General features: G+C 50.3%; 2 protein-coding genes across 2 annotated transcripts in view; one reads left to right on the top strand and one right to left on the bottom strand.

Moving 5' to 3' along the window:
* Scara3 (scavenger receptor class A member 3) overlaps positions 1–2919 on the bottom strand; it is a 34445-nt gene extending 31526 nt beyond the window's left edge. The window contains exon 1 of the mRNA XM_003479679.5: positions 2674–2919. Coding sequence (XP_003479727.2) covers positions 2674–2680 — 7 coding nt within the window. The 5' untranslated portion in view covers positions 2681–2919. The remainder of the gene's footprint in view (positions 1–2673) is intronic.
* A 9029-nt stretch (positions 2920–11948) lies between these two features.
* Clu (clusterin) lies at positions 11949–26167 on the top strand (the record flags this gene model as incomplete). Its single annotated transcript, NM_001281793.1, is given in 9 exon segments — positions 11949–11984; positions 14470–14599; positions 16541–16689; positions 19869–20039; positions 20638–21052; positions 22037–22141; positions 24617–24846; positions 25534–25709; positions 25943–26167. Coding segments are annotated over 8 exon segments (1350 nt in total). The 3' UTR covers positions 25953–26167.
* Between the last annotated feature and the right edge of the window lie 226 nt (positions 26168–26393).

Genomic DNA, 26393 nt, shown 5'->3' with positions numbered 1-26393 from the left:
TGGGCCTCAGGGACCACCCAGGAGGAGAATGGGGCACCGAGAGAGAATATGACAGAATCATGACCAGTGCCCACGGCTTTGACTCCAAATCAATCATCTTTGCAGCCACCCAGATTGCTTCTTGGATCTGTGAGGGCTCTCTTGTCAAGACCCTGTCACTGGAGGTGTGGAAACAATCCCCCAGATGGCCAGTAATGGCTCACACAAATCAGAGGGGAGCTCTGAGGTGGGCTGGTCACCGAGGTCTGAGGCAGCTGTGAGCCTCCTAGGGTTACATGTGAGAGGGGCCAGATGCCAGCATGCATCAGACAGGCAGCTGCCTGGGAGCTGGGTGGGCAGGGCTGACTGGAAGCGGGCAGAGAGGGCCCTGGCACTCTGCCCTGGTGGGCGGTGCCACTCAGAGGGTGTTTTCTTGTTTAAGCACCTTCACGATCATTGCTGCCCTTTCCCTCACAAAAACATCACATCACCCTGCTTGTTTTGAGCAGGGGACCATGACCCTTTGCCAACAGATGTAACTGGAAGATTGGTGCGGCCTTTGGAGGAGCACAAGAAGCTGGCCTCCCTCCAAAAAAGGCCTCTCTGGAAGTGGCCCCCGCCCTGCTCTGAGGGGCACTCTGCTTTTCCCACTCCAGTCAGAAAAATCCCACTTCTCTCTACTCCCAAAGCCAAATATTTGCTGTCTGGGCCTGCCAGTTCCATCTCAGGTGGAGATGGCCGCTCTTCCTGGCTGCCTGGCAGTGAGGTGTGCTGGGCACCAAGCCTGCCTTCCCCTGAAGCTATGTACTCTGAGGGCCCTGGGGTGTCATGGGAGATCACTGAGGGTTTCCCAAGAGCCGAGCTTCAAGCAAGCCTCAGTGGCTGGGAGTTCCGCTGGCACCTAGGAAACTGCAATTCTGAGCAGGGGAGGGAGATGAGAGAGCGGGTTGGGGGCTGCTTTCTAGGAGCCACAACTACCTGCCAGCAGCCCGGAGGTTCCCACTGTGTCACTCACTCCAGCTCCGTGTAGCTCTGTTGCACAGGCTACAGTGGCCCCTGTTTGTCTTCTACCGCTGCATTTTCTCCTACAGTGTTTGTCTGGAATGTTGGTAGAGCCCAAACCACTCTGAGAATGTGCAGCATCTTACCATCCTTGCCAAGGACCAGGGCAGCCCGTGGCCTGCAGGCTGTGGTAAGATAATGACCTAAGAACTTTCTAGAACCTTCTGGTAATAGCCTGCCCTAAGCCTCCGGACTGTGTCAGCTAGGAGTGGGCCTTCTGTGGGTGAGGTTTCCCTTGCCAGCCAACAGAACTCCTCAGGGTTGATTATATTCTTGCATGGCTCACCCCAGACATGGTGCAGCCATCAGGATGCATAGGCATAAGGGGCCAGCCCTGAGAGAAGGAAGCAACAGAGAGGCAGGGGGCATCCTGGCCTGGAAGTCAAGATCCTTGGACTCTAGAGTCCCCAACTAGCTGTGGGCTCAAGCAAGTCATTTGCGCACAGCGTCAGCTACATCATTTGTGGTGACCAGTGCTGAATGAAAGTGAGAAGTCCCTTTTTGTAAATTGACAAAGAATTTCAAGATGGCACCCCAGAGCATGTAGCCAAGTAGGGGCCCTGTGGACTGAGTGGTCACATATCCATCAAGCTTCGTCAGCTCTACAAAGAGGAAAGCTATATGCAGAAAGCTCTCTGTCTCCTGAGTCCTTCCTTCAAATGCACCCTCAGATTCACATTATGGACAAAGCTGCTGTGGCTGAGCTGGCTCTGGAGGCCTGGACCCCACCTTGCTGTCCCCAGGCCTTTGTCAGCAGCACCTGAGGGTATAGCTCAGAGCCCTGTCCATAGAGGCAAAAGTCATTCTGTTTCAAATTTCAGCAGATCATGAGCAGGCCATGAGGTTCTCATGGCTAGCACTGTGCAGGCCACTTCAGGACCACTGACAGGCTCTGGAGAGGCACTAAAAATCCCACACGTGTCTCCCGAGTCTGCTTCTACTTTAGCCTGAGAATGAAGTGGAAGACCAAGCATGCACTCCAGGGCCTCAGAGAAGCCACAGCCAGAAACTGCTCAGCCACTTAGGAGCTTGGGACCCTGGACCATGGGGTCAGACAGACTCTAATTTCCACCTCAAGAACTGGCTGTCAGGGTCACCATGGTGACGACCCCTGTTAAGGACAGCTCAGCTCTGTTCCCTGCTGCTTTGTTTCTGGTCAGAGGGTAGGGTAGGGAGGTCAGGCAGGGTTCGAAGGAAGGAAGGAACTGAAGATGGTGGAGGAAACTCCCGGGCCCTGGGCTGGCAGAGGGCTAGGCAGGGCTGCAGCAGCCTCTGGGAAGGGTCCTCGGGGAGGGCACAAGAGATTCGGCTGGTGACACCTTTCTGCGCTGCCGCCCCCCCCCCCCCCCCCGCCAAGGGATCAAACTTTCCTGGACTTTAAGTTTGTTTCTGAGGGACAGAGCAATGGCAGTGAGGGTCTGAGAGCAAAAAGGAGAGGGGCGCTGCGATCGCTCCCCTTTCTCTCCTCTCAGAGTCCTCCGCCCTTGGACTTCAGGGCTCCTCACTGTCCCCCTAAGCTCCTCGAGCACGCTCCCACGCAGTCCTGCGGGTCGGAAAAGCGCCCCCTGGTGCGCTGGCCCGACCCGGGGCGCAGCAGTCCTCCGGGTGGCGCAGCCCCTCAGCTCCGCTTACCTTTCATGGTCCCTTCGGCCGGAGCCTCGGAAGGGCCCCGCAGCGGGCGACTGGAGCCTGGCAGATGCCGCCGGCGAGTCCTCCCCTGGCCCCGGGTCGCCGCCCTACGCGCCGCCCGCGGGCGTCATGCTGGGGCCGAGGCGCGGAGAGGCGCGGGGAGAGGTGGCGAGGGTCCCGCGGGTCGCAGTGGGGACACCCCGCCGGGCGCCCAGCGCCGCCGCCCGCCCGCACCCCGAGGTCTGCGCCGCCCCGCGCCCCCGCGCCCGCCTCTCCGCCCTCGCGCATCGCTCGCTCCCCCCTCCCCCGCCGCTTTCCCCCTTCCTTCCCTCCTTCCCTCCTTCCCTCCTTCCCTCCCTTCTCGTCACTCCTTGGGCCCCGGCCCAGATCAACTTCCTCAGTGTTTTCAAAACTGCCGCGGCCGGGCCTCTTTGTGAGGCTGCGCTGGGGGGCGCGCGGGGCGGGGCCAGAGGTCGAGGTCCCTCGTGGCGACTTCAATCCCGGACGACTAGTGGCTGGGGGCCCGGGGCGCGGGGTGCGGAACCCCGGATTTGATCTCTGCTCTCTTTTCTCACCCATCTGTGCGGTCCAGGGATCCCTAGGGACCTGGAAGGATTCCTGGGTTTCCAGCCCCAGCCCCCGCTGGTGCGTTTGCTCCAGCACTGCATCCATCACAGACTAGGACTCTCGGTCACCCTTGGGTCACTCTGGTGCTTTCTCAAGGAGCCCAGTGACTACGGGGCACCCACTTCATGTGTCTGAACCCCGCCAGAGGAAATGGGGCCTCTGAGCTCCCAGATTCTGGTGGGCCTTAGGTGTAACAGTGACCTCAGAAGGGAAGTGACCTCAAACAGGGAGTTGGCTCTTGTCATAAACGCACCTCCAACGACGCTCTTCAGTAACTCAGCAGTTTGCTGAGTACCTGCCAGGTCCCAGGTTGTACAGAAAACCGGGGAAGGTGGAGGAATCCACAAAATCAGCCTGGTAAGGGAGCAGGGAAACTACACCAGCAACTGTCGCGACAGAGGAGGGATGGAGGTTAGCATAGGGACAAAAGGGGACTCCAGGCTCACCCCATCTATGGCTGGAGTGAAGCCACCGGGAGGGTGGACAGCCGCTCCGTCCTAATGCCTAGTAGATCAGAAAAGTCAGCCGCTCTGCTGTCTCCCATCTGTCCTACCTTGCCCGGCAAGCTGACAGTTTGAGAAGCGCATTCTCGGGTGATCTCAGTGATCTTGATGAAGGGAGGCCAGGGGCTGCGCTGGCCACCTCACAGGGGAGGAGATGGGTTCAGAGCGGACGCCCCCTGCCTGGTGTAGTCACCAAGTGCTCTCGAGGCCTGGTATCGGGGTTCCGAATTGGCCGTATAAGCCTGAGACTGCCGGATCCTGGAATGTGCCCAGGAACTGCTTGGTAAACCCCAGAGAGCCCTTCGCATCTGTGGAAGGGTGGAAGGGAACTTTGCCTTGAGTGTCCCTGTGTATCTACTTGTTTACTCCTCACAGCAGCTCTGTGAGATAAGGAGCACCACTGCCTTCTATCTTCAATGAGAAAACTGAATGTGGAGAGGCCAAAGGATGTGCTTAGAGGTCACGACTAAGTGGTGATTTTGGGGTTTGAACCCAGCCAGGCCAAATACAGGACATGTGTGCTCTGCTGCAGAGATGACACTGCTTCTGCTGACAGGAGCTCAAGGCTTTGTGCGCAGAAAGAAGAAAAAAAAGACTGGATTTTAGCCACTCCTGGTGTAAAGGGTGTCATTCCCACTGTCTCTCTGGCTCTTGGGATCTTTGGCCCCTGGACTGTTGCTTGTGGTCACGCAGATGAATCTGCAAAGACCTGGCAGCTGTTGCTTCTGGCTGTGGATGAGCCCTGGGTGAGCAGAGCAAGTCCCAGCCCTGCAGTGGGAGATGATAAACTCCAAGTTTTGAGGGACTCCGCAGAGAAGTGCCCAGTTTTGTGGAGTGACAGGAAAGGGCTGGTGCAGCGTTAAGACACAGCAGTGCCAAAGGACCTGAGTGGTCACAGCATAGAAGACAGAAAGAGGAAGATGCACAGGAGTGAGGCTGAGTCTCCAAGTATAAAGAGGCAGGACCCCTAACAGTCACCTAGCCTTTGGGGGACCACCTTCCAGTGCAGAGGGAAGTTTCAGGAATGTTCTACCAGTAGCCACAGGGGTGGACCTAGGGTCAACTATAAGGTCCACACCACCCTGGTGCTCAAACCTGGGGACCTCGGGACCTGGCAAAGCTGGGAGATCAGGGTGGAGGCACAGGTGGCAGGCATTGGGTGGAGTGGGGTGCCCAGAGGGCAGACTGTCTAGAATTAGTTTCACCTGGAGCATTGTCTTTCTGTGGGCTGCTGATTACTGCACATAGCCATGTGCGGTGGAAGGCGATGGGAAAGAGCAGGGATCAAATGCAGTATGAATACTCTTGCTTGTGATCTCAGCACTCTGGGAGGCTGAGGCAGGAGAATGGCAAGTTCCAGCCCCAGCCTGGGCAGTTTAGCAGCTTAGCAAGACCCTGCCTCAAAGTAAAACATAAATTTTAAAAGGGCTGGGGATTTAGCTTAGTGCGAAGGCCTGGGCTCAAATTGCCAGTATGGGAAAAAGACAGAGCAGAGGTGATTTTTAAAGGGGGAGAACTAGAGAACAGGGATCACGGGTGTGGTGCTCTCCATGGGTTCAGGAGAGTGGAGTCTGCCCCTTGTTGGAAGCAATGCTGCCCATTTTGGCTCTCACCTGTCCCCTACTGCAAGCCCCCAGGGGTCCCTCAGGCACAATCTCTCTTCTGTTCAGGCTAGAAACATCCCTTTTCCTCCTAACACTCAGGACCTGCACCTCGACCAGTTCCCAAGCAGCTCCTCTCCCACAGCCTGCCACCCCCGGCAGTGGCCCCTTCTCCCTTCTGAATCACACCTCTAAGTCTCCTCAGGGGGTGGCAGCAGGGCTCAGCGCTCACAGAAGTCATTCTCTTCCCTGTGGTCAGCTAACAGTGTAACGGCCTTACCTGTCGCCTCTCTGTGGCAAGAACACGTCCCAGGCAGAGCCCTAGAGAAAGAGCCAACAGGAGGAAGTCTACACAGCCACTGTCGCTGGTGTCCCCAATGATGTGTTCTGAGACTCCTAGGGGATCCCTGAAACCACAGACAGTGCCAAACCCTACAGACACTATGTTCTTCTGTATATATATATATGCACCTCTGAATAACTATGATTTATAAATCAGACACAGTAAGAAGTAACAGATTACTAAGAACAGTTACAAGGATGCATATGGTAAAAATTGTGTGAATGTGGTCTCTCAAAATACCTCTGTGTTCCCCATAAGCACAGGTGGGTAGCAGGCACAGCAGGGGACACTGGAGAAAGGGACTATTCCTAACTCAGGAGGGACAGAGCAGGGAGGTGTGACAATTCATTATGCAGCTCAGAACTGCCTGCAGTTTAAAGTGTATGCATTCTTTCGGAAATTTCTATTTAATGTTTATGACTCACAGTTGACTGCAGTAGCTGAAACTGTGGAAAGTAGGCCCAGGCTGGTCTCAAACTTACGATTGTCCTGTTTCAATCTTCCAGTTACTGTGGCTGCGACTACAAGTGTCACCACCGTATCTGGCATGGTCTTTTATTTTTTCTTACATCTTTCAACTGCCTGCTGAGGCCTGCCACTGCATCTGCATCGTGAAAGGTAATCTGCTTTACTCAGTCTGTTGATTTAATTGTTGCTGTCACTTAACAAACACCTTCAGAGAAACATGTAGAACAGGGTTCCATCAGATGCCTGGCATAGCGCCCAGCTAGGCTGACACGAGACGTTAACCTAGCAGAGATCCTTGTCTAGTCTCTAGTGTGATCCTGCACACTGCATATTTCTTTCTGGATGTCTTTGGTGTTTCTATCTTTTGGTTTCTGCTATTCTGTATGTCTCCTATATTCTAAGAAAAGAAGAGCATTTGTTTTCGATATAAAAATAATAGTCTTTCTGGATGAACGAGGAAGGCATGGCATGGTTAGAAGTGGGCAGGAGAAAAGACTGTTGGCATGTTTACACTATTTGGTATTTTTAATAAAATATCAACTATTTGTATAAAAATTCATTTAAAAATAAAAATGCTCATTTAAATTACTTAAAAGCTGATATGCTCCTAAAGAGGGAAAAATAATATAAAATATAACAAATATATAAGATAGAATATAAAAATGTGAAAACTTAGAACTAATAAGTAAAAATAATGCAATTATAATAACTGGATTTCAATGTGGAAAAATTAATTTTAAATCCATACTGAAGAATTAATGTCCAAGAATAACCAAGATCATTTGAAAAAGAAGAGTGAGGAAGATTAGCTTCTCAATGTTAAATCATATTTTAAAGCTACAAAATTAAAATGATATATTGCAAAGACAGAGGAATAGACCAGAACATCCTGACACAGAGCCCATTATTTAAGAAACTTGTGTATAAAAAGTGCCATTTCAACTTAGCCTGAACAGGGCAGCTTGTCCAATAGTTGGGTGGACGCTTCTCCTATACACCTGGAGGAATGTGAAATCCCCTCCCTGTCTCATACCCTCTGCAAATGCCATTTTGATTAAATATCTAAATATAAAAGTTAACACTACAGAAAGCCAGAAAAAATTAGAATAGCTGTATTTTATAATTAGAGGGGGCATTCTTAAGCAAGGCACAGGTCTAGAAAATATAAACAAAAAGATACAAATTTCACTTGCCTAAAAATTTGCAAAAAGCCTTCATACTGAAAGACAAAAGGCAAATAAAGAAGTCTGTTAGGAAAAGAATTTACGACACACAAAGAGTTGCTTTCTCTGTTTACTTAAAGAGCTTTGAAACATTGACAGAAAAAAAAGTCACCTGATAAAGTGAGGTCACCATACAAAGAGGGAAGTCACAGAAAAGAAAATTGTAATTAAAAATGAATAGTTGAAAACAGTGGACACAGGAAGGGGTTAGAATAGCAAAATGTTATTTTTTATCCCTCAAATTGGCATAGATTCAAGCTGAGCGTGATGATCGTAGGGGAATGGACATTCTCAAGAGACTTGGGAGCCATGGCAACCTTTGGGAAAAGCCAAAAGCCAAGACCCGTGAATGTTCAGAATATGTCATTTCTCTTTTGCAGCAACTTGGTTACCTTATATAAAGCAGTGAGGTCATCAGAAAGATAGAATTCAGGCAGAAGGTTGTTTACTGCAGCACTTAGGGTAACACTAGAAGCGGGGAGAGGGTGCATACAGCGTGTTTTAGCCTTATTATGGGACATCACATAGCTACGGAAAAGCATGGGGTGAGGTCTCTTCCTATGTATCATATTGACCTGGATGGATGGTCATAGTATTTTAGTAAGTGGAAAAGGGTCAGTTATAGCAGGATATGGATCATATGATTTAATATTTATTTTTAAAAGAAGATAAAAGAGCAAAATGTTATTTTGTATATATTTGTTTATAAATATAGATATACATATCTTCTAAATATAAATCTGTATATAAATAGATACCCAGTACTTCAGATACATGAGATTTAAAGAAGAGTTGGCAATAAAACAGATAAAGACAAAAAGATGGATTATTTGCTACGTTTTAGCCCTTTTCCCTAAATCTTTGGGGAAACCTGGAGCCAGTGTCATGTGCCTCGGTCCCTCAGCCTGCCCCAATCTGACCAGCATGACAGTTTATTAGATTATAAAAAAGCAAGCAGAGAGCCGGGGGATGCCGGGAGCCCGTGTCAAATCACAAGCGGAAATCCCAACTGTGCTGCCTTCGCACCTGGCCAGCCAGAGCGTTCTCACGTGTCAGACTTGAAAGTCACATCAGAGAGACAATGACAAAGAGAATCCTCTCTGGGGTAATGGCGAAGAGAGTGAGCTATGTGCAACTTCATTGAATGACAATGAGTCAGAGTCTACATGAGGAAATAAATTTGAGAAGAAATACAACTTTGATTTTCAAAAGCTTGAAGGGCTATCTTAGAGGACAGGATACCATACTCTATGTTGCCTGAAAAATAAGGGAAGACCCAGGGAAGAAGTCGTAAGGAGGCTGACTTCAGCTCAGGGAATGGAAAAGCCTACTAGGATTCCTCTCCCCATCCCATGTCTTCTGTAAAATGGGAGTTAATAACCACACACTTGAAGGAAGACACAGAGGCTGGTGGTGATCAGACAGGATAAAGCACAAACCAGCAGTGTATCCGAAAGCAATGTTCCTTAGCTTTTTATGCCTTTACTTAGAATCTTAAAAAAATCTTGACGCTGGCTTCAGGTTAATTCAGTTATAGCCCCTGGAGTCTGGACTTCTGCAATTTCTAGTGCTCCCTGGGTAATTCCATTGCATACCCATTGTGTAATTCCTCTGAGAACTAGCAACTGATGGGAATCATAATTAGCTGTGGAAAAAGTGGGTTTCATTTGAGGCAGATCAGGGGCCAGTTTTTCTTTCCAGGCTCATCAGTCTAACAGTTGGAGTTGCAGGGTGGAGCTGTACATTTCTGAAGAGCAATCAAGACCACACGACCAGTCTATACCAGGAGTCATGGGGAAGCTAAGTTAGGTACCATGTGTCTATTTCTAGGCACATGACAAGCAACACAAAATCTACTAACTTCGAGCCTTTCCTCTAAAAATGCTAAGTGGAAAGAGCCAGGAGATCAAGTGATAGAGTTTAAGGAGGTCCAGAAAGAGCCACGGATACCACTACATCGTCTAGGGGCTGGTTATATGATTTTATTATCTGCAGTTTTTATCACGGGATGCACACATTAAACAGTCATATCCTAAGGAGCGATTCTTAATGGAGGCCAGAGGAGGAAGCTGCTAAAGCTCTTGCTCCTCTGACTCTCAAGACCCTGCCCCATGACACTCAAGGAAAGAAACCCAGCTAAAGCCCTAAGTCCAGCTGTGAAAGTCCATCTTGGGAGAGAAGTGACTAACCAGTAGCATCTGCCAAAATGGTGATGAATTCTGTATGAATCAGTCCGTGACTCAGCATCTAGATAAAAGCTCATTTGGAGTGCTTAGGGCACAGGAAGTGTGGGATGGTGATCCTTTTCTGCTTCGCATGGTCAGGTTGCCCCTGGCATTGGCGGTCCAGTGCTGGGCACCAGCTTTCAAGAAAGACAAGGTCCAGAAGGCAAAGGACTGGGGAGGGGTCTGCAGCTGGTGATGAGGTGAGGCACCACCATTCTGAGGTCACTAAGGAAGCAGGTTAAGTCAGCAGAAGGCATCAGAGAGGAAGAGGGGGGTTGGATTTTCTCTTGTGTGGATCCAGGAGGCAGAACTGGGCCTCCATACAGGAAGACCTGACTCTGTCAACAGCGTCCCTGAGGAATCTGTTGTGGCATTCAAACAACGTAGGATGACCACCTGGCGGGGGGAGGTGTTGGAGTGGTGTGGGGAGGCTGAACCAGTTGACTCATGATCTCCTTGGCTCTTGTGCTTTCAAAATTTGTGATCCCCCCACTTAATTTTCTGCACCTTGCTTGATGCAGAATCAAGTAATTATTGCTAGCAAACCTGGTCATGGCTGTGAATCACACTACTTTCTTTTACTCCCCTACCCCCAGCTGAAGAAGGCAGAGCTCCCTGCCTGACCTTCAAAATCTAACATTTAAAAATCTGTCACAGATGTATACCTCCTGTGCCGGATGTAGGATGCTGGGGGAGCTATAGAACAGAAGTTACAAGGAGCGATCTCCAAAACAATTCTTCTGACCCCAGGCATTGATAGGCTAAAGAGAAGGCAGTTTCCAAAGAAAATGTAGCTGTTACTGATAATTCCATTTTTTTTATAAAAGAAAACAAAGCAAAGCCTCTTCCTGGGGAAAAATCCTGCTCCAAGTTCTTGGTGCCCCCCCCTCCCCCGCAAAGCCAATGATCTTGTGCTTGGCACTGTATCAGGTCAGACAGAAGGAAGCCTTAGAGTTGATACATTCTAGATTCTTCCTTGTCCAAATGGGAGAAGGCCCAAGGGCAAGGAGATTATTAGTTCAAGGTTACTGGGACTGTGGTCAGCTGTCCATACACCAGCCTAGGGCTGCACATCTTTATGGGTCTAGAAGTTTTCCCCAGCTGTCTCCCTTAAAAGGAAGGAGGTCCTAGTAGCTCCGGGGCCTGCAGGCTGTGCCTCAGTAGACAGGGAGAGGGAAATGCAGGCCCTGACCACAGAGCTCTCCTTTAGCCCTTTGCTTTCACAAGGTTCTCTAAGTCTGCTCCTGCAAGCCAGGCTACCTGGACCTATCTCCCACCCATCTTCCCTGTCTGGCAGGGCTCAGCCATCCTTGGTCCACAGTGAGGTGGCTCAACTGCTTCCCTAGGAGGCAGCTGCACGTCAGGAGCTTGTGAACTTGTCCCTTCTCTGCCAGGCTTGGGTGCCTGTGACAATGTTCCTGCTCTCAGCAAAAGGCAGTAGAGGATGACTGAATCCTTCCGGACCCACAGATCAGCTACTGGAGGGCTCTGTGAAATGCATGCCTCAGTGTGACTGCAAACCAGTGAGAAGTTCAAGTCTGAGGCCACTGTGCTTTAACCCAGGCTGGTGTGGCAGGGATCCCACGCCCATGAAGCCACCCTACTTGACTGGGTGCCCAGTGGAGGTTGATAATAATTGCTTAAGCTGCATGGATCACAGATCATGGACACTGGAGAGGGTTTTTGGTCCCCCAAATATAAGCATTTATGTTTCCACTTGGCCCAGTGAATCTGCCCAGGATCTTCACCTCAGCCTGACCGATCAGGGAATCTGCACATTTTCATACTCAGCCTCACACGATGGCCCTCGCCAGCTCACCCTCATTATTACTGTTTCAAGGGGACGAGCTAAGTGGAGCATGCTTAATGCGAAAGATTCACGTCCAGTAGGGCCAAGCGACTCTGAGATGGTTTTGGGTACTGGGAACCAGCCAGGATAGAGCAGCTTTCTCGCACCCCAAACCCTATGTAGAGAGGCACCCCAAAGGCTGGTTCTTTCTGGAGCACAGTCCCTAGCTCTGAGCCTCTGGCGAACCCAGAGTAGAACCAGCTGCACTGGAGGGTCGCCCTCCCTGGGGACTGAAACGCCATTCGCAGTACGGATGCGCCCCCAGGTGCCCCCCGCCGGGCGCTGCACCGCACCCCCTCCCCGCTTCCAGAAAGCTCCTCGTGCTTTTTGTGGCATTCTTTGGGCGTGAGTCATGCAGGTTTGCAGCCAGCCCCAAAGGGGGTGTACGCGAGCCGAGTGCTATAAATACGGGCCTCAGCGAGCTCACCACCCTGAGTCGCCAGGAGGAGCGCACGGGAGCAGGCGCCGCGGACCGGTGAGCTGTGCCCATCTTCCCAGACCCCGCGCAGGGACACACGGGGCCCTGCTGGCCCCCCGCCCGGTGGGGAGAAGTGACAGCTCCAGGGAGCCCCTGGGGAGCCGGGGATGGGAGGCAGCCAGAGCTGCGTCGGCCGGCAGCTGAGCCAGGGACCAAGCTGCAAGGACTGCGCGCAGGCCGGAACTCAGGAGTCGCTGTGCGCGTTACCTCCACGATTTTACAGCAGTCACTCGGCACTCGTACAAGATCCTGTTTTGTTTTTGTTTTTTGCAAAGACGGGTAAATTGAGACCCAGAGCTTCAGGCCTGTGGCCGGAGCAGGAGCAGGGGCGTGAGCGGGGGCGCGGCTGACCGAGGCGCCCCCTGCAGCTCTCTGCGCTCCGCGAGGGTGCGAATCCTGGCTGCGGCTGGCGCTGCGTGGGTGCGGCGTCAGTGTCTCCCATTTCTGCCGAGAGCGCGTTACAAATACGATATTGAGGATTTAAGTAAACCCAACAGCCACCCAAATCCTGCTTAGTCTTCTTTCTAATGCACTCAAATGCGTTAATGAGAAGTCACAAGCTCCACCAGGCCTCAGACATCTAATGTGTGGCCTGGAGAGGAACAGGGCTCCACTCCAGCATTAAACTAAGACAGAACTGGGGGTAGGGTACGGAAACCCCTGGGCCTTCTAGAACTTCTGGCCCCAATACTTTTTTTAAAAAAAAGCTTATGATGACTTTATGTTTTTAAAGCGACAGGATAGGAATCTAAGAGTCAGTACAGATACTATAAAAGGATCCTTGTGAGAGTGCCATTTCAGTGCCCAGCCTTGTGAGAATGGTTAAGGTAAACTCTAACACTTCTGTGAATAGACTGCTGTTACACAGCCTCAACAGGGTGCTTTTAAGGAACACTTGCTTGTGTACAAATGCATAGGGAGTAGAGGGCTGCATACCACAGAGGAAAGAGGCTGGGAAGGGAGGTTGGTAGCCGTGGTGGGGCTGGGGGCCGCCAAGATAAGGGGAGGCAGTCTGCAGAGGGAGGGCAGCCAGCCACACAGTGATGCCTGTGCTGTCCTTGGGCCACGGGCCTCCACTCTGCCTGCGAACTTATCAGCACTGTCACAAGACCTCTGGGAATTGCACTAAAGATTGGGGTGGTGGGGGAGGCAGGCAGCCTCTGCCCCTCTCCAGATGCTACAGTTAGATGTTACTACTGCTCGCACTCAATCCTGAAGTTTCTTTGGGAGTGAGTCATGCAGGTTTGCAGCCAGCCCCAAAGGGGGTATACGCTAGCCTAGCCGAGTGCTATAAATACGGGCCTAGTAGTCAGACTTTACTAGGAACATGAAGGATCCTTGTGAAAATGAGTTCGTACCTCTGAGTTTTGTATTAGAGCCATTTTACAGCCAAAGAAACAGGCTCAAAGATTTCAATGACTCCACGCCCAGGAAGAAATTCTAGACTAAGAGCCCGGAGAGCTGGGCTCTTGCCCTTTCTCAGCTCCTCAGACCCAGCCTCCCAGTGGCAGACCTGATCCTGAGGCTCACCTCTAGACCCTGCCCCTTCTGGCTTTAGAGCCCGACTCCCGCCCTGCTGGTCCCAACCTGTTTCCAAGGACCAGGAGTGAATTTCCCAGAAGCTCTTGGGTCCTCTCTGGAAAGGTGTTCTTGGCTAGCTCTATGGCTCTAGCATAACAGAGGCTGTGTCCCTGCTAGAGGCACTGCAGGCCTCAGAGAGCAGCTGGCCAGGGCCCGTGTGCCTGGTAGACCTGAAATTGGCTAGCCCAGCCACCCACCCAATACTGGGGAGGTGCCAGCCTACTCTTCTCCCACGATGCCTTTGCTCTGTGCATCTAATTACCTCTCAGCAGTGCCTTCTTTATTATGATCTACTGGTGCATCCAGATGGGCCTGCTGGGCTGAGAGCAGTTCTCAGATGTGACCCATTTCAGGACCAGGGGACCCTCTCTTACTGATCCTACTGCTATGGGAAGTGGGTGAGCTCCCATGGACAGTCTGGAATATAGTAGGGGTATTGGGGGGAGGGGTTTCTATTTTATGCAACAACTTCAGCTTCTGGGAAAGGGTCCATTGTGTAAGACCCAGGCTGTGGCCCATGTCCCCTGGTTCAGGGCAGCCAGCCCGGTGGTGGCAGGGGCACCTTGGCAGAGCACACTGGTGCAGGCTTAGAGGGAGTGGGCCGTGTGAAAGGGACCTGGCAGAGCCAAGGGGCTCGTCCTCCCGAGGGACTTCTTGGGAGCCTGCTTCTTGGGCTGGAGCCCAGTTCCTCTGACCCCAGGGATCCTGTTTCCCTGTCACCGCTGTCCTGTGGTTCCTCCCTTGGCTTTTTGAAGGTGTCTGTGGCAGGTCTGGGTTTTTTTTTTCTCAAGTTTTTCAAGGATAAACTTGCAGCTGATGCCCTCAGGCTCCCAGAAGTTGTGGCAGGAAACCAAGAGGCAGACTTAACTGTTACCTGACAGTCTCCTTTCTCTCCATACAGACACCTTTCAGAATTCGAGTTGGACAGGGCGGCATCATGAAGACCCTGCTGCTGTGTGTGGCCTTGTTGCTGGCCACGGAAGATGGAAGAGTTCTGTGTGACCCACTGGTCTCCGACAGTGAACTCCAGGGTCAGTAGACCATGTGTGGCCCTCAGGCAGCCCCAGGACTGGCTGCTGCCTCTGCTCAGCAACCTCTGCAAAGCTTGGGGTCTATGGCCCTGTGCCAGCCCTCTGGGTCTCTGTCCCAGCTCCCAGCTTAGACTCCCTGTGCCCAAGGGCCTTTTAGGCTGTGGTCTGCATGTTCCAAGCCCTTCTGGTTGCTGCCTGTCATTCAGCAGTTCCCTCCCTGTCCCCCAGACTGGCTGCCTCACCTCCTCCTGAGATGTTTTGCCCTTGAGCCTTTGTCCCTCTCCTCTTTGTGGTGTCCCCAACTCTTACCATGTGTCCTGACCTGACCACCCAAGAGCCAGGTTCTACTTCTCTGCCTCCAGGAGACAGAAGAACTGATCAGCTAGAGGCCACCTCTTCCCGAGGCCTTTTCTGAAACCTGGCCTTTTTCTGTCCCATTTCCTGCTCCTAACTGACCAATTATGTGTCTTAGACACCCAGACTTCACATTCAGACTTGGCTTTGCCTTTGCCTAACTGTAGATCCTTAACTATTATCTTGGTTTTTTTGTATCTCATGCTTCTCCCACATCCCAGCATTATTGAGCTATCATTGGCAAAGACAGTTTGGCAAAGACAAATTATCTATTATGGTATCCTTTCTCTCATTGCTGGGACAAAATACCTGACACCCAAAATGAAGAAAGGAAAGGTTTATTTAGCTCACTGTTTGTGGAGGTTTCAGTCCATAATCAGCTGGCTCCAAGGCAAGGTGGTACTATATTAGGGCAGCGCTTCAAGGCAGCAGCCAGCAAAACGGAGGCGGAGGTGAGCAAGCCTCTTTTCCTCCTTTATATTGTATACAGGCCACCCTTCCTCCAGGGTAGATACAGCATTGGCAAAATCTCTGTGCCCTCCTCTTGCATAAGATGAGAATATTTACAAAATAAGGATCCTGGCTTCCTGATGAGTCTCTTAGTTAAACTTGTAAACTGGTCAAGTTGACACAAGGTATCAACCATAATGTGTGGTAGACAGCTTGATGCTTTGATACACGCACATCCTGGAGGACAGTTGCCACCATCCAGCTGGGCAGCATATCCCTCCCCTCACCCAGCTTCCTTTCATGCTTGTGATGAGTACTGTACAGACATCACTCCTATAATGACCTGGTTCTGATCCTGCGACTTGGTTGTTAGGCGCCTTGGTCACTAAATGAGCGTAGATCATGTGACCATTACAATATTCAGCACAAACAAATGGTCAAAGGAAACTGCAACTTGATGACTTTCTTTTTTATCTGCATAACTTTCACGTGCAATACAGTGTATGATAGAACATGAAGCTACAGCACTGTACTGTACAGAACAACCAGCAACAGCTGCAGTACTGGAGGAACCAGGTTCACTGTACAAAAAGGCTCTTTGCCCCGCACCTCCCTCCTCCACTTCCTGACCCTGGAATGCATGTGAAGTGTTCCATGTGACACGAGACCAACTGGGCTCAGTGGGGCTTCAGTGACAATGTCTTACTGCCTTTGTCACTTGGTGCTGTGCCTCCGTGACAGTTACACTCTCCCGGTGTCATCTCCCTGTCACCTGCCACTGTGCATTAGGACAGAGAAGCACAGATGATCAATTAAACTGAGTTCCAAAAGTATCTGTGGCAAAAATAACAGTATATTTTGATGCTTCACATTTATACTTTTGTGTGTGTTCCTTGAAAATTGCCTGCCGGTTTCCAGGGTGACGTGGCAGGCAGTATGGGCACAGCACTGCCATCCCTTCTCTGCCGTGTGCACTCCCACTGAGCGTGACTGCGCAGGCTTGTGATCTGAACCTGTGTCCCACAAGGCAGGGGCCAGACAGCTGCCAGCCTGGGGTGGAGCTAGGGGGTCCCCAGCTTTAACAGGCTTTCTGACCATTTGCTTCTCTCCCCAACTTCATTTCTTTCTCTTTTGCAGAAATGTCCAACCAGGGCAGTAAGTACATCAATAAGGAAATCCAGAATGCTGTCAAGGGGGTCAAGGAGATAAAGAACCTTATAGAAAAAACAAATGAGGAACGCAAGACCCTGCTGACCACCTTAGAGAAGGCGAAGAAGAAGAAAGAGGTAAGGGTGACAGAGAGCAGGGCCCTCACCCTGCCCCTGCCTGCTGGAAGAGAAGGACCCTGCAGGGGTCCCCTCCTGGGTTGCCATGGTGAGTCGCAGTCCTCTCTGGGCGGTGTCAGCTGGTGCTGCCGCTGCAGGGGAGAAATAGGGAAAGTTTATTTGCTTTTGAAAGCCTCAGGGGATGAGAACTGGGATCTGGTTTTGTTACAAGTTTGGCCTGAGGCCAGGTGCCCAGATTCATTTCAATAGATTTTTCTAAAGCTGGACCAAGCAGGGCTCCCAGGGTGCCTCTAGGGAGGGAGTGGGTAGGGTGGGGAGATTGCTGTTCACATCTGATCTCTTTCTTTCCTTTCTTTTTTTCCTCTCTCTTTGGTGGAACACACCAGTAACTGATTTTTTTTGAAAGTCTCTAATTTATTGGTTACGTTTTCAATAGACATAATGATCACATTCATCATAGGGAATTTCCACCTGGGCATGATGTCTTGATTCCTTTTTCCCATTCCCCTTCCCTCCCTTCAACTCCTCTTTCCCTCCTTATTCACAAAGCTTTGTTCACATTTTTTCCTTCTTTCCTTGCTTTTTTTTTCTTTTCCCTTCCCTCTTGCCTAGTTCCTCTTCCCCTTTGAGCGATTTCTTCCTTTTTCATAGGATCTGGTGTACATTTTGGTTAAAATGGATCAAAGATGTCGATATTAAAACAGAAACACTAATTCTGCTGGAAGGAAAAATAGGTAGAACTCTTGAAGGCAGCGGTGTAGGCAAAGAGTTTATGAACAAACCCCGACCATGGGAAGTATTACAGACAAGCAGTACCTGGATTTCATCTTATTAAAAAGCTTTTGCATACCAAAAGAAACCAGGATCAGAGTGAAGGGACAATCCACAGAGGGGGGAAGCATCTTTGCCAGCTGCTCCACAAAGGACAGATATCTAGAACACACAAAGAATTGGAAACTATCAGATACTCTCCCGCCAAATTTAAAGGCCCTATTCCAAAATGGGCATCGGAAATGAATGGACAGATGCTTCTCAAATGAAGAAGCTCAAACAGTAAATAAATATGTGAAAAAACACTCAACATCATTGGTCATTAGAGAGACATAAATTAAACACTGAGATTCTACCTCACTCCAGAAAGAATGGCTGTCAATAAGAAGTGAACCATAACATGCTGGAGGGGCCTGGGGAAGAAGGAACCCTTCTCCACTGTTGGTGGAGTGTAGACTGGTGCAGCCACTGTGGACATCAGTGTGGAGATTCCTCAAATAACTAAAAGTAGAGGCCCCATTTGACCCAGCTATTTCTCTCCTGGGTATCTTCCTGAAAGAATTAAAAACATCCTGCCACAGTGATATATTCATATCCATGTTTATGGCAACAGTTTGTAACAAACAAATCTTGAAAACAGCTCAAATGCACATCAGTCAATGAATGGATAAAGATGTATTTAATAATACAATGAAGTACTACTTAGCCATAAAGAAGGACATGCTTGAGACATTTCTAGGTAAATAGTTGCATACTCTTAAGTGAAATAAATCAAACACACATGTAAATATCACATTGTTTCTCTGGTGTGAGAAACTAAAAATGTAAATAAGGATATCTGATCTATTTCTTGCCCTTCTTTTTCTCTATACTTTTTTGCCAATAGCTATATTCAAAATTATGAATTTCAGGTTTTTTTTTTTTTTTTTGAGACAGGGTCTCACTGTGTAGCCCAGGCTGGCTTCAAACTGGCAATGATTTTCCTGCCTCAGCCTTCCAAGTGCTGGGATTACAGATGTGTTCTGCCATGCCCAGCAATGGATTTTTAACATGAAAATGCTTACTGTAATATTTAAAATTTACTGTAAACATCTATTACCTTCCTGTTGTACAAAGTAGCCCCACTTATTCATGGGGGAGATGGTCCAAGACCCCAGGGTATGTCTGAAACCACAGATAGTACCAAACTATTTCTTTACACACACACACACACACACACACACACACACACACACACATATATATATATATATATATATATATGGAGAGAGAGATAATGTATATGATAAGATTTATTAATTTGGCAAGTAAGATTAATAATAATAATAAAATAAAATAGTAATACAAAAATAGTAATAAAATAGAACAGTTATCTTAATTTCTCATTGCACTGTAGTAGTGTTTTTGGTAATACTGTGCTTACCTGTGGAGAGCTGAAATTGCTGATCAGGAGACCTACAGTTCCACAATTTAACTTTCTTCTATTTTGAGCATCTGCTTTGAGTTGATTCTGATATGTATGTGTATGTATATGTATACATACTTAAATCATTAATTTATTTTTTCTTTTTTGCATAATACCGTAGTGTGATGTCTCTAGGCATACAGATTTTTTTTTTTTTTATTGGTGCAGCCTCCTGAGATAAGCTCCTGGAGAGTTACCGGGTTGGATGACGGGTGCATGAGTGAGGTCTGGTGGTTGATGCGAGTTGGGCCTTGACAGGCTGCTGATTCCCCTGGCACGCAGCAGAAATATGAGATTCGGGGAGACTCTGTCTGCTTTGGAAGAGACACTTTATCTTATTTTATTTCCCCCCATTTATTTACATTTCTTAATTGAACCCTTTATACGTCTACTCAGCCACCTTAACCACTTTTAAGCGAACAGTACGGTACGCTGTTGTGGGTTTCTTTCTTCTTGGAGATAAGAAACGCTACCCATTAAACAGCACCGCCCCACCTCCTGCACCACCCTCTGGTGGCTACCTTTCTGCTTTCCTTTTGCCTGTTTTTCCCACTCTTTTGAAATTGGTGGTAACAGGTTAATGGCCTTCCTTTCAGCAGATTTGTGCACACACCTAACAAACTTTGATCATGCACCCCCTCACCCCCCAGATTTAAACACTGGCAGTGGAGAATAGAAAATGAGATAAAAGTGAAATCCAGTGAGCGGTGCTGTGTGAGTTGTAGAGGCCGGGAGAGGCTGGGGAGCAGATATACCTTGCTGCATGGGTGTGGCGGGGAGCATCGAAGGTAGCTGGGGCCGGGGCTGGAGCAGCCTGGGAAGGAGCGCATGGGAGACCAGACCACGTCGAGGCTTGTGGGTGCAGAGGGCCTGGATCCTGGGCGCATTGGCCTGGTGAGGCCTGCAGGCTGTGTGGTTCACCAGGCCTGGTGTCTCCCTGCAGGATGCCCTGGAGGAGACCAAGGATTCTGAGCTCAAGCTGAAGGCGTTGCCGCAAGTATGCAATGAGACTATGATGGCCCTCTGGGAAGAGTGCAAGCCTTGCCTGAAGCAGACCTGCATGAAGTTCTACGCACGTGTCTGCAGAAGTGGCTCAGGCCTGGTTGGCCGCCAGGTGAAAGGGGGTTTATGCGTGGCCCAGGCTCTGAGTGGGGAGTAAGGGGAATCCAGTGAAATACTGTACACTCCATTTCATACTCGAGAAAAAATTGATTAGTACTAGCTGGCTGCCTGCCCCACTCCTCCCCCATCCCACTGTGCTATAATTGATTGGTGATGTCTGCCATGAGTGCAGCTATCACAAGTATGCACGCTATGTGTTTGCCATTTCTAAGGAGACTCTATCCAGAAATGACTATCTGGATAAAACATAATAAACAGCTTGCTGGTATGGCAGGGCTCCCCTACTTAAGGAGGAGAATGAAGAAATGTCAGTGCCCACTTGTTTGGGTTTCTGAACTTTGCCATTAAGGCTGAGCAGCTGAGTAGGGGTGGGTGTCCTCAGGAAACTTTTGAGTCTTGTGACCTCGTAGGGGTCTCTAAACTCTACCCTTTGTCAAGGTAGACAGAAGGCACTGGTCTCACAGTTGGGAGCCTGGGGCCCAGTTCCAGCAGAGAACTTGGTCACTACAGGACCACATTGAGAGAGAGATGGGCTTCAGGGGGTTTCCCTGATAACTGCCTTCTCACTGACTTTCTTGCCTGTACCCCAGCTCGAGGAGTTCCTGAACCAGAGCTCTCCCGCCTACTTCTGGATGAATGGTGATCGCATTGACTCCCTCCTGGAAAGCGACCGGCAGCAGACCCACGTCCTGGATGCCATGCAGGACAGCTTCAACCGGGTGTCCGGCATCATGGACACACTCTTTCAGGACAGGTTCTTTACCCAGGAGCCCCAGGACACTCACTACTTCTCCCGCTTCGGCCTCCTTCTCAGGTGGCCACACTTCCTCTACCCCAAGTCCCGCCTGGTCAGGAGCATCCTGCCCCTCTCCCCATTTGGGTCCCTGGGCTTCCATGACGACATGTTCCAGCCTTTCTTCGAAATGATACACCAGGCCCAGGAGGCCATGGAGCCCCACTTCCACAGGCCGGCCTTCCAGCCCCTTGGCAAGGACTTCACGAAAGGTTAGAATGGGGACTCTTTCTTTCCAAGGAGGGGTGAGAGGCAACCCATTTGGTGCTAGGCTGGCCTGAGGTTTGGGGTGTCAGCTTTATGTTTCCAGGCAACCCCATGAGGCTGGTCTTATTCCCGTTTAAAGAGCAAAAGACAAGTCAGGCAGATAAAGGAACGCATCTGAGGTTTCACAGTTGACAGACAAAGGGAAATCCAATCCAGCCTGCTCCAGCGAGCCCTGCAGGTTTGGGTCAGTTCCTTCCAGCCAGCAATTATGTCCTTTAAGCAACTGCTAGGTGACGTTGACTGGTTTTCCTGTAGGATCAGGGCCTCTGCTCCCCCTGGGAACTTGGGCCCTTGGTGTGGGAGTCATGTATGTGTTTCCTGGCAGTGCCTTATGTCACAGCCCATGTCCTTGTGGCTGGGACCCTGGGGCCTGGCTCGAGGTGGATACTCAGTGCCAAGTGCTCCTCTGAAAGAATGAAGGGGAAAGTGACCACACACAGCCAGCACTTAGGGTTAGGGTCAGACTCTGTTCCTTTAGCCTCACTTTGCTGGACTGCATGGTGTGAGCTGGTGGGCACCTGAGTTTGCTTGGAGTGCATTGGAAACCTGGGAGGGCCCTGTACAGAGTACACACCTCCTGCAGCTCTGTCAAGGATGGAGCACAGTGGTGGCGGGGGCTCCAAGGAGAACGCACTTCTGCCACCCTGTCTGTGACTTGCCAGGTGGTTACGGTGACTGCAAGGGACAGGGAGGCAGGAGTGGTCTTGCCAAATGGAGGGTAGCTGGACCCGGCCAAGGGGCCACAGTACATCACCAGGGCACCCCCAGTGTGGCTCATACTTGTGAGCAAGAAGTGAGTTCCAATCTGCTCTGGCCACTGTTCGGTCTCCAGGGACAAACAGTAGCACAGAGGGGTTCCCAGAGGCCGGCAGGCCGCCTCTGTGCTGCAGTGGGCCTTAACCTGCTTTTTTCTCCCCATGTCTCCCCAGAGGTTCCCGATAACCGCACCGTGTGCAAGGAAATCCGCCGCAACTCCACTGGCTGCCTGCGGATGAAGGACCAGTGCGAGAAGTGCAGGGAGATCTTGTCTGTGGGTGAGTCGGAGTGCGCTGCACATTGCCTCTGTTCCTGGCTCCCCAGTACCTCACCGGGGCTGCCTTTATTCTCAGTCTGGCTCTGTGCTTGATGCCATGGTGGCTGGCTTGTGGGGTACAGGCAGTCCCCATGGGGGCTGCGAGGTTTTAGGAAAATACCACCTCAGTTTGACTTCCTAGCTCTTCTACCCCTGAGCGCAGGGCACAGTCAAGGCCTAGGCCTCCTCCACAGATGGTGACATCCTGGTGCGCATTTTGTGTTACAAACACTTGCCCGGGGCCAAGGACTAAACTCTTCACAAGGGTTTGCCCATTTCCTTGTGAGCTGAGCTCCTTCGTGCAGAAGAGGAAGCCCAGTCCTTGGGGGGATTAAGCAATTTACGCAGGCTGGGCTTGGGGCTGTTTTCCTGAGCAGCCCAGCGGTTCCTCCATCTACACGAGTTACTGGCTATAACTAGGGGTCCCAGCAGGATTCCCTTTGTTGAGTTGTTCCCCTAAGCAAAGAAATATTTCCTTCCAGCTGCTCTCCTCTGTTTGATCGTTTCTGGCTGCACTTTAAATTCTCCCTACTTTGGCGCCACAGCTGTAAGAGTCTTTAGACCTGCTCAGGAAAGTTCTTGTGTGCCCTTGTAGCTTATTGATCTGTGGCTTTGCTCTTAAAACATGTGGGTTTGCCTGGCCAGGCCTTTGGAGTCTTTTTAAATATTCCTGGTCTCGCTCCTGCGAACTTAGGAGCCAATGTACAATAAATACTAGTGCTATCAGAAGCTGGGGCATAAAGACATTGTAGATGAGTATAAGACTAGCCTCGTGGGCTTTTCTTATAAAAATGTCACAGACTAGGGCTGGGGATTTAGCTCAGCGGCATAAGTGCCAGCCTGCCAAGCGCGAAGCCATGAGTTTGATTCCCGGTAACCCACCCCACCCCCGCAAAAAAAGAATCACAATAACATCAGGGGCATAGTACTTCATCACTAGAAAGCCAGCTCAGGGTCAGAAGAGAAGATGAATAGAAACCTAGGGTTGGGTCAGATGATTGCACCACGGTGAGTGGTGGCCATTCATAGGACAGCTCAGCAATGACCTTCTGGTCTACCTTGAGGAAGCAATAACCCACTATCTGTTACCCTCAAGTGCTGGTGACTGTGTGAGCATGCTCCAGCTCCTGACTTCAAGATTTTAGCCTGTCAGCATTTTGGATGGGGTCATTCCCTGCCGTATAGGGAGCTGGCTTCTGCATTCATTTCAGGATGTCAGCAATGCCCCTGGCCATTGGCCACTAGATGCCTGAAGCAGCCCTCTCCCCTGTGTGACAACCAAAATTGTCTTCAGAACTTACTGGGTGTCTCTAGTTCTAGACTGAGCCTCCTCGGTCTTCAAACAGTAGTCTGATTTTTAGTTATTTCCAGGTAAGAGAGTTGAGGTTATTCATCATATTTTTTCTTGACCTGGCTTCTTGTCACTAATTCTATTTTATATTCTACCTAATTCTTTATTATTTACAATTGAGGATTGCAACCTCCCTCTGAAGTGAGCAGAGATTTTTCTTGATTTGTTTGTTTGGGATAATGTACTTCTTCTGTATATTTTTTGAAGTAACTCAAGGGGAGAAAAACAGTAGCATTGAAAAAAAAAAAAGTTGTGGTTTGTTTATTTATTTATTTATTTTTGTTTCTTACAAATCTAACAACCTGCAGTGGGAGCTCAAGGACCAAAAAGAATGAATTCTGTTTTCCCTGCTGCCCTCTGGTGGCCAGTTGTGGGAGGGCAGGAGGCCAGCAAGGACTGGGACCCCAACTGTGATGCTTTGTTACCCAGGTCCTGTCCAGCTGTTCTGCTGTATAGGCTCTCAGGACCAGAATCAACCAAACATGCTCCAAAGATAATGCTGAAGAAGGTTCTAGAACCACAGACAGACTCAGAGTAGGAAGAGCTTAGGATTGAGTTAGAGACTTGAGTTCGATCATGGCCCTGATTTCTGTGTTAAATTTCATTATTGGCAAAATAGGGGTAAGCATGCTTCCATCAGAACAGATGTGACTGTGACAGAACAGGGACACTGAGAGCACTGTGCACTGGAGAGCAGAGCTAGCACCTTCCCCCTCTCCAGGGAACGAGGTGGCTGGACAGAGCAGGCCCGAGGATGGGGCACCCTTGAGACCCTTGTATTAAAGTGTGGCCAACACTCTTGGTGTCCAGTCCCCAAGGAGGCATGAGTTCTGGGGCCTGCTGGCGATTCAGTCGGGTGCTCAGCACACTGTGTAGTGTCGCCGACCTCCTCATCCATGGCAAGACTCTGGGTGAAAGCAGCATCTTGATCTACTCTTTGGGGAGTCTTACGTTTTATTGGGGGGTCAGGAGCAAAGTTAGTAGCATGCCACTTAGCAGCGCCTCGCTGCGGGTGCTGGTTTCCATTCAGCAGTGTTTTTAACCTTGCGCTTTTCTACCTTTTGTTTTTTTTCCACCTCTGGGCAGACTGCTCCGCCAACAACCCAGCACAGGCGAAGCTGCGACAGGAGCTGAACGACTCCCTCCAGGTGGCTGAGCTGTTGACCCAGAAGTACAACGAGCTGCTCCAGTCCTACCAGCGCAAGATGTTCAGCACCTCATCCCTGCTGAACCAGCTGAACGACCAGTTTAGCTGGGTGTCCCGGCTGGCTAACCTCACCCAGGGCGACGACCAGGCCTATCTCCATGTCTCCACGGTGAGTGCTGTGTGTCCCGGCCAAGATGGAGGGGACCTGAGGCTCCCAGGGTGAGATGCGCTGCAGGTGTTACAGAGGGGCACTTCTGCTTTTGATGGGGCACTAACCATAAGGCAGGAAATACAAAGGCCATGTGCAGACTATTGCATTGAGGTAAAATACCACCCGTGGAGGTAAAATACCACGCGCCCGTTTCCCGGATGAGGAAGTGAGGGATGCCACAGCTCTCCATGACTGAGAACTGCGAGTGATCTCTGGGTCACTAGAACTGCCTGGCTACCTGGACTCTTCCTTTATCTACCTTACTGCTCTGGGCCACAGAATGGTCACGGCTTGGTGGCACATCAGTCTCTGTAGGCAGAACATCATCTCCTAGTCCTGGGAACCACTTTCCTCCTTGATTCCTTTTCAACCCCAGCCTGGCCAACAATCGCACAAAGGAAACATTTGCAAACCACTTTCACTCTCTGGGTGCCCCGGTGCTAGTCATTTGAGGATAGGATCTGTCCCTTTGAACAGGTGGTGTCTGACTCAAAGCATCTCCACTGCGAGTCTAAATCAGTGCCGAGCCAGGAGTCAGCTGTCCCTGTCTTGCCAGAGGGGCCGGGCACTTCCATGCTGTTGGCTATGGTGGCAGACTGCTCCCCCATGACTGTGACACCATATGGCTTCTCCTCTCCCGTCTAGGTGTCGACCCACAATTCTGACTCGGACACCCCATCTGGAGCCACTGAGGTGGTTGTGAAGCTCTTTGACTCCGATCCCATCACGGTGATCATGCCGGAAGAGGTCTCCAGGGACAACCCGAAATTTATGGACACCGTGGCCGAGAAAGCACTGCAGGAATACCGCAAGAAGAATCGGTAAGTGGGGGTCTGTCCTGTGGCACCCCCCCAGGGCCCAGCAGCCCCTGGGGCTTAGACAAGGGACAGGGGACATAGCATGGGCAGAAGAAGCCCTGTATCTCCGGCTGGAACCCAAAGGGGAGCCAGAAAACCACCGGGAATTTTGTTTTTCTTCCTTAGCTGATAAGAATCTAGGTGTTGACCACTTTTGCTGACCGTTGACCTCCTTCTCCCCACCTTTTGTTTTTCAGAGAGGAGTGAGATGTGAGCATCGCTTTGCACATATGGGGGTGTCCGAGCAGCTCCCCCCAGATGAGCCACAGCCCCTCAGAGAGAGCTCTGCATGTCCCCCCTCCCCGCCTCTCTCCTCTGGATTCTCACACTAATGCCCGTGTTTGCTGCCTGTGGGAAGATTTGCTTCCCCATGCAACTAATCCAATAAAAAACTGCCTTGAGCTGAGTGTCCAATTCCTCCAGTCCGGCTGTTTTTCTCCTTCCTGTCTGCCTCATTTTGGTATGGAGGGGAAACAACTACACAGAAACAGAAACAAAGAAATTAGTGGCCAACATGCTACAGAGATCACCATAGAATGGCAAATAAAAGGGACCTATCTGCTGATAGAGGTGGCCCAATTCAAGAATTTCTCGCTTTTAGGAAGAGAGGTGTGTTCCCACAGGCCAACCAGAGCAAATTCCTGCAGT

Source organism: Cavia porcellus, unplaced genomic scaffold (genome assembly GCF_034190915.1).
Source record: "Cavia porcellus strain 051 isolate PalLab524CR breed Dunkin Hartley unplaced genomic scaffold, mCavPor4.1 scaffold_24, whole genome shotgun sequence".
In the NCBI taxonomy this organism is placed as follows: domain Eukaryota; kingdom Metazoa; phylum Chordata; class Mammalia; order Rodentia; family Caviidae; genus Cavia; species Cavia porcellus.
Note: the sequence above shows the minus strand (reverse complement) of the source record. Positions and strands in the feature narration are given on the sequence as shown.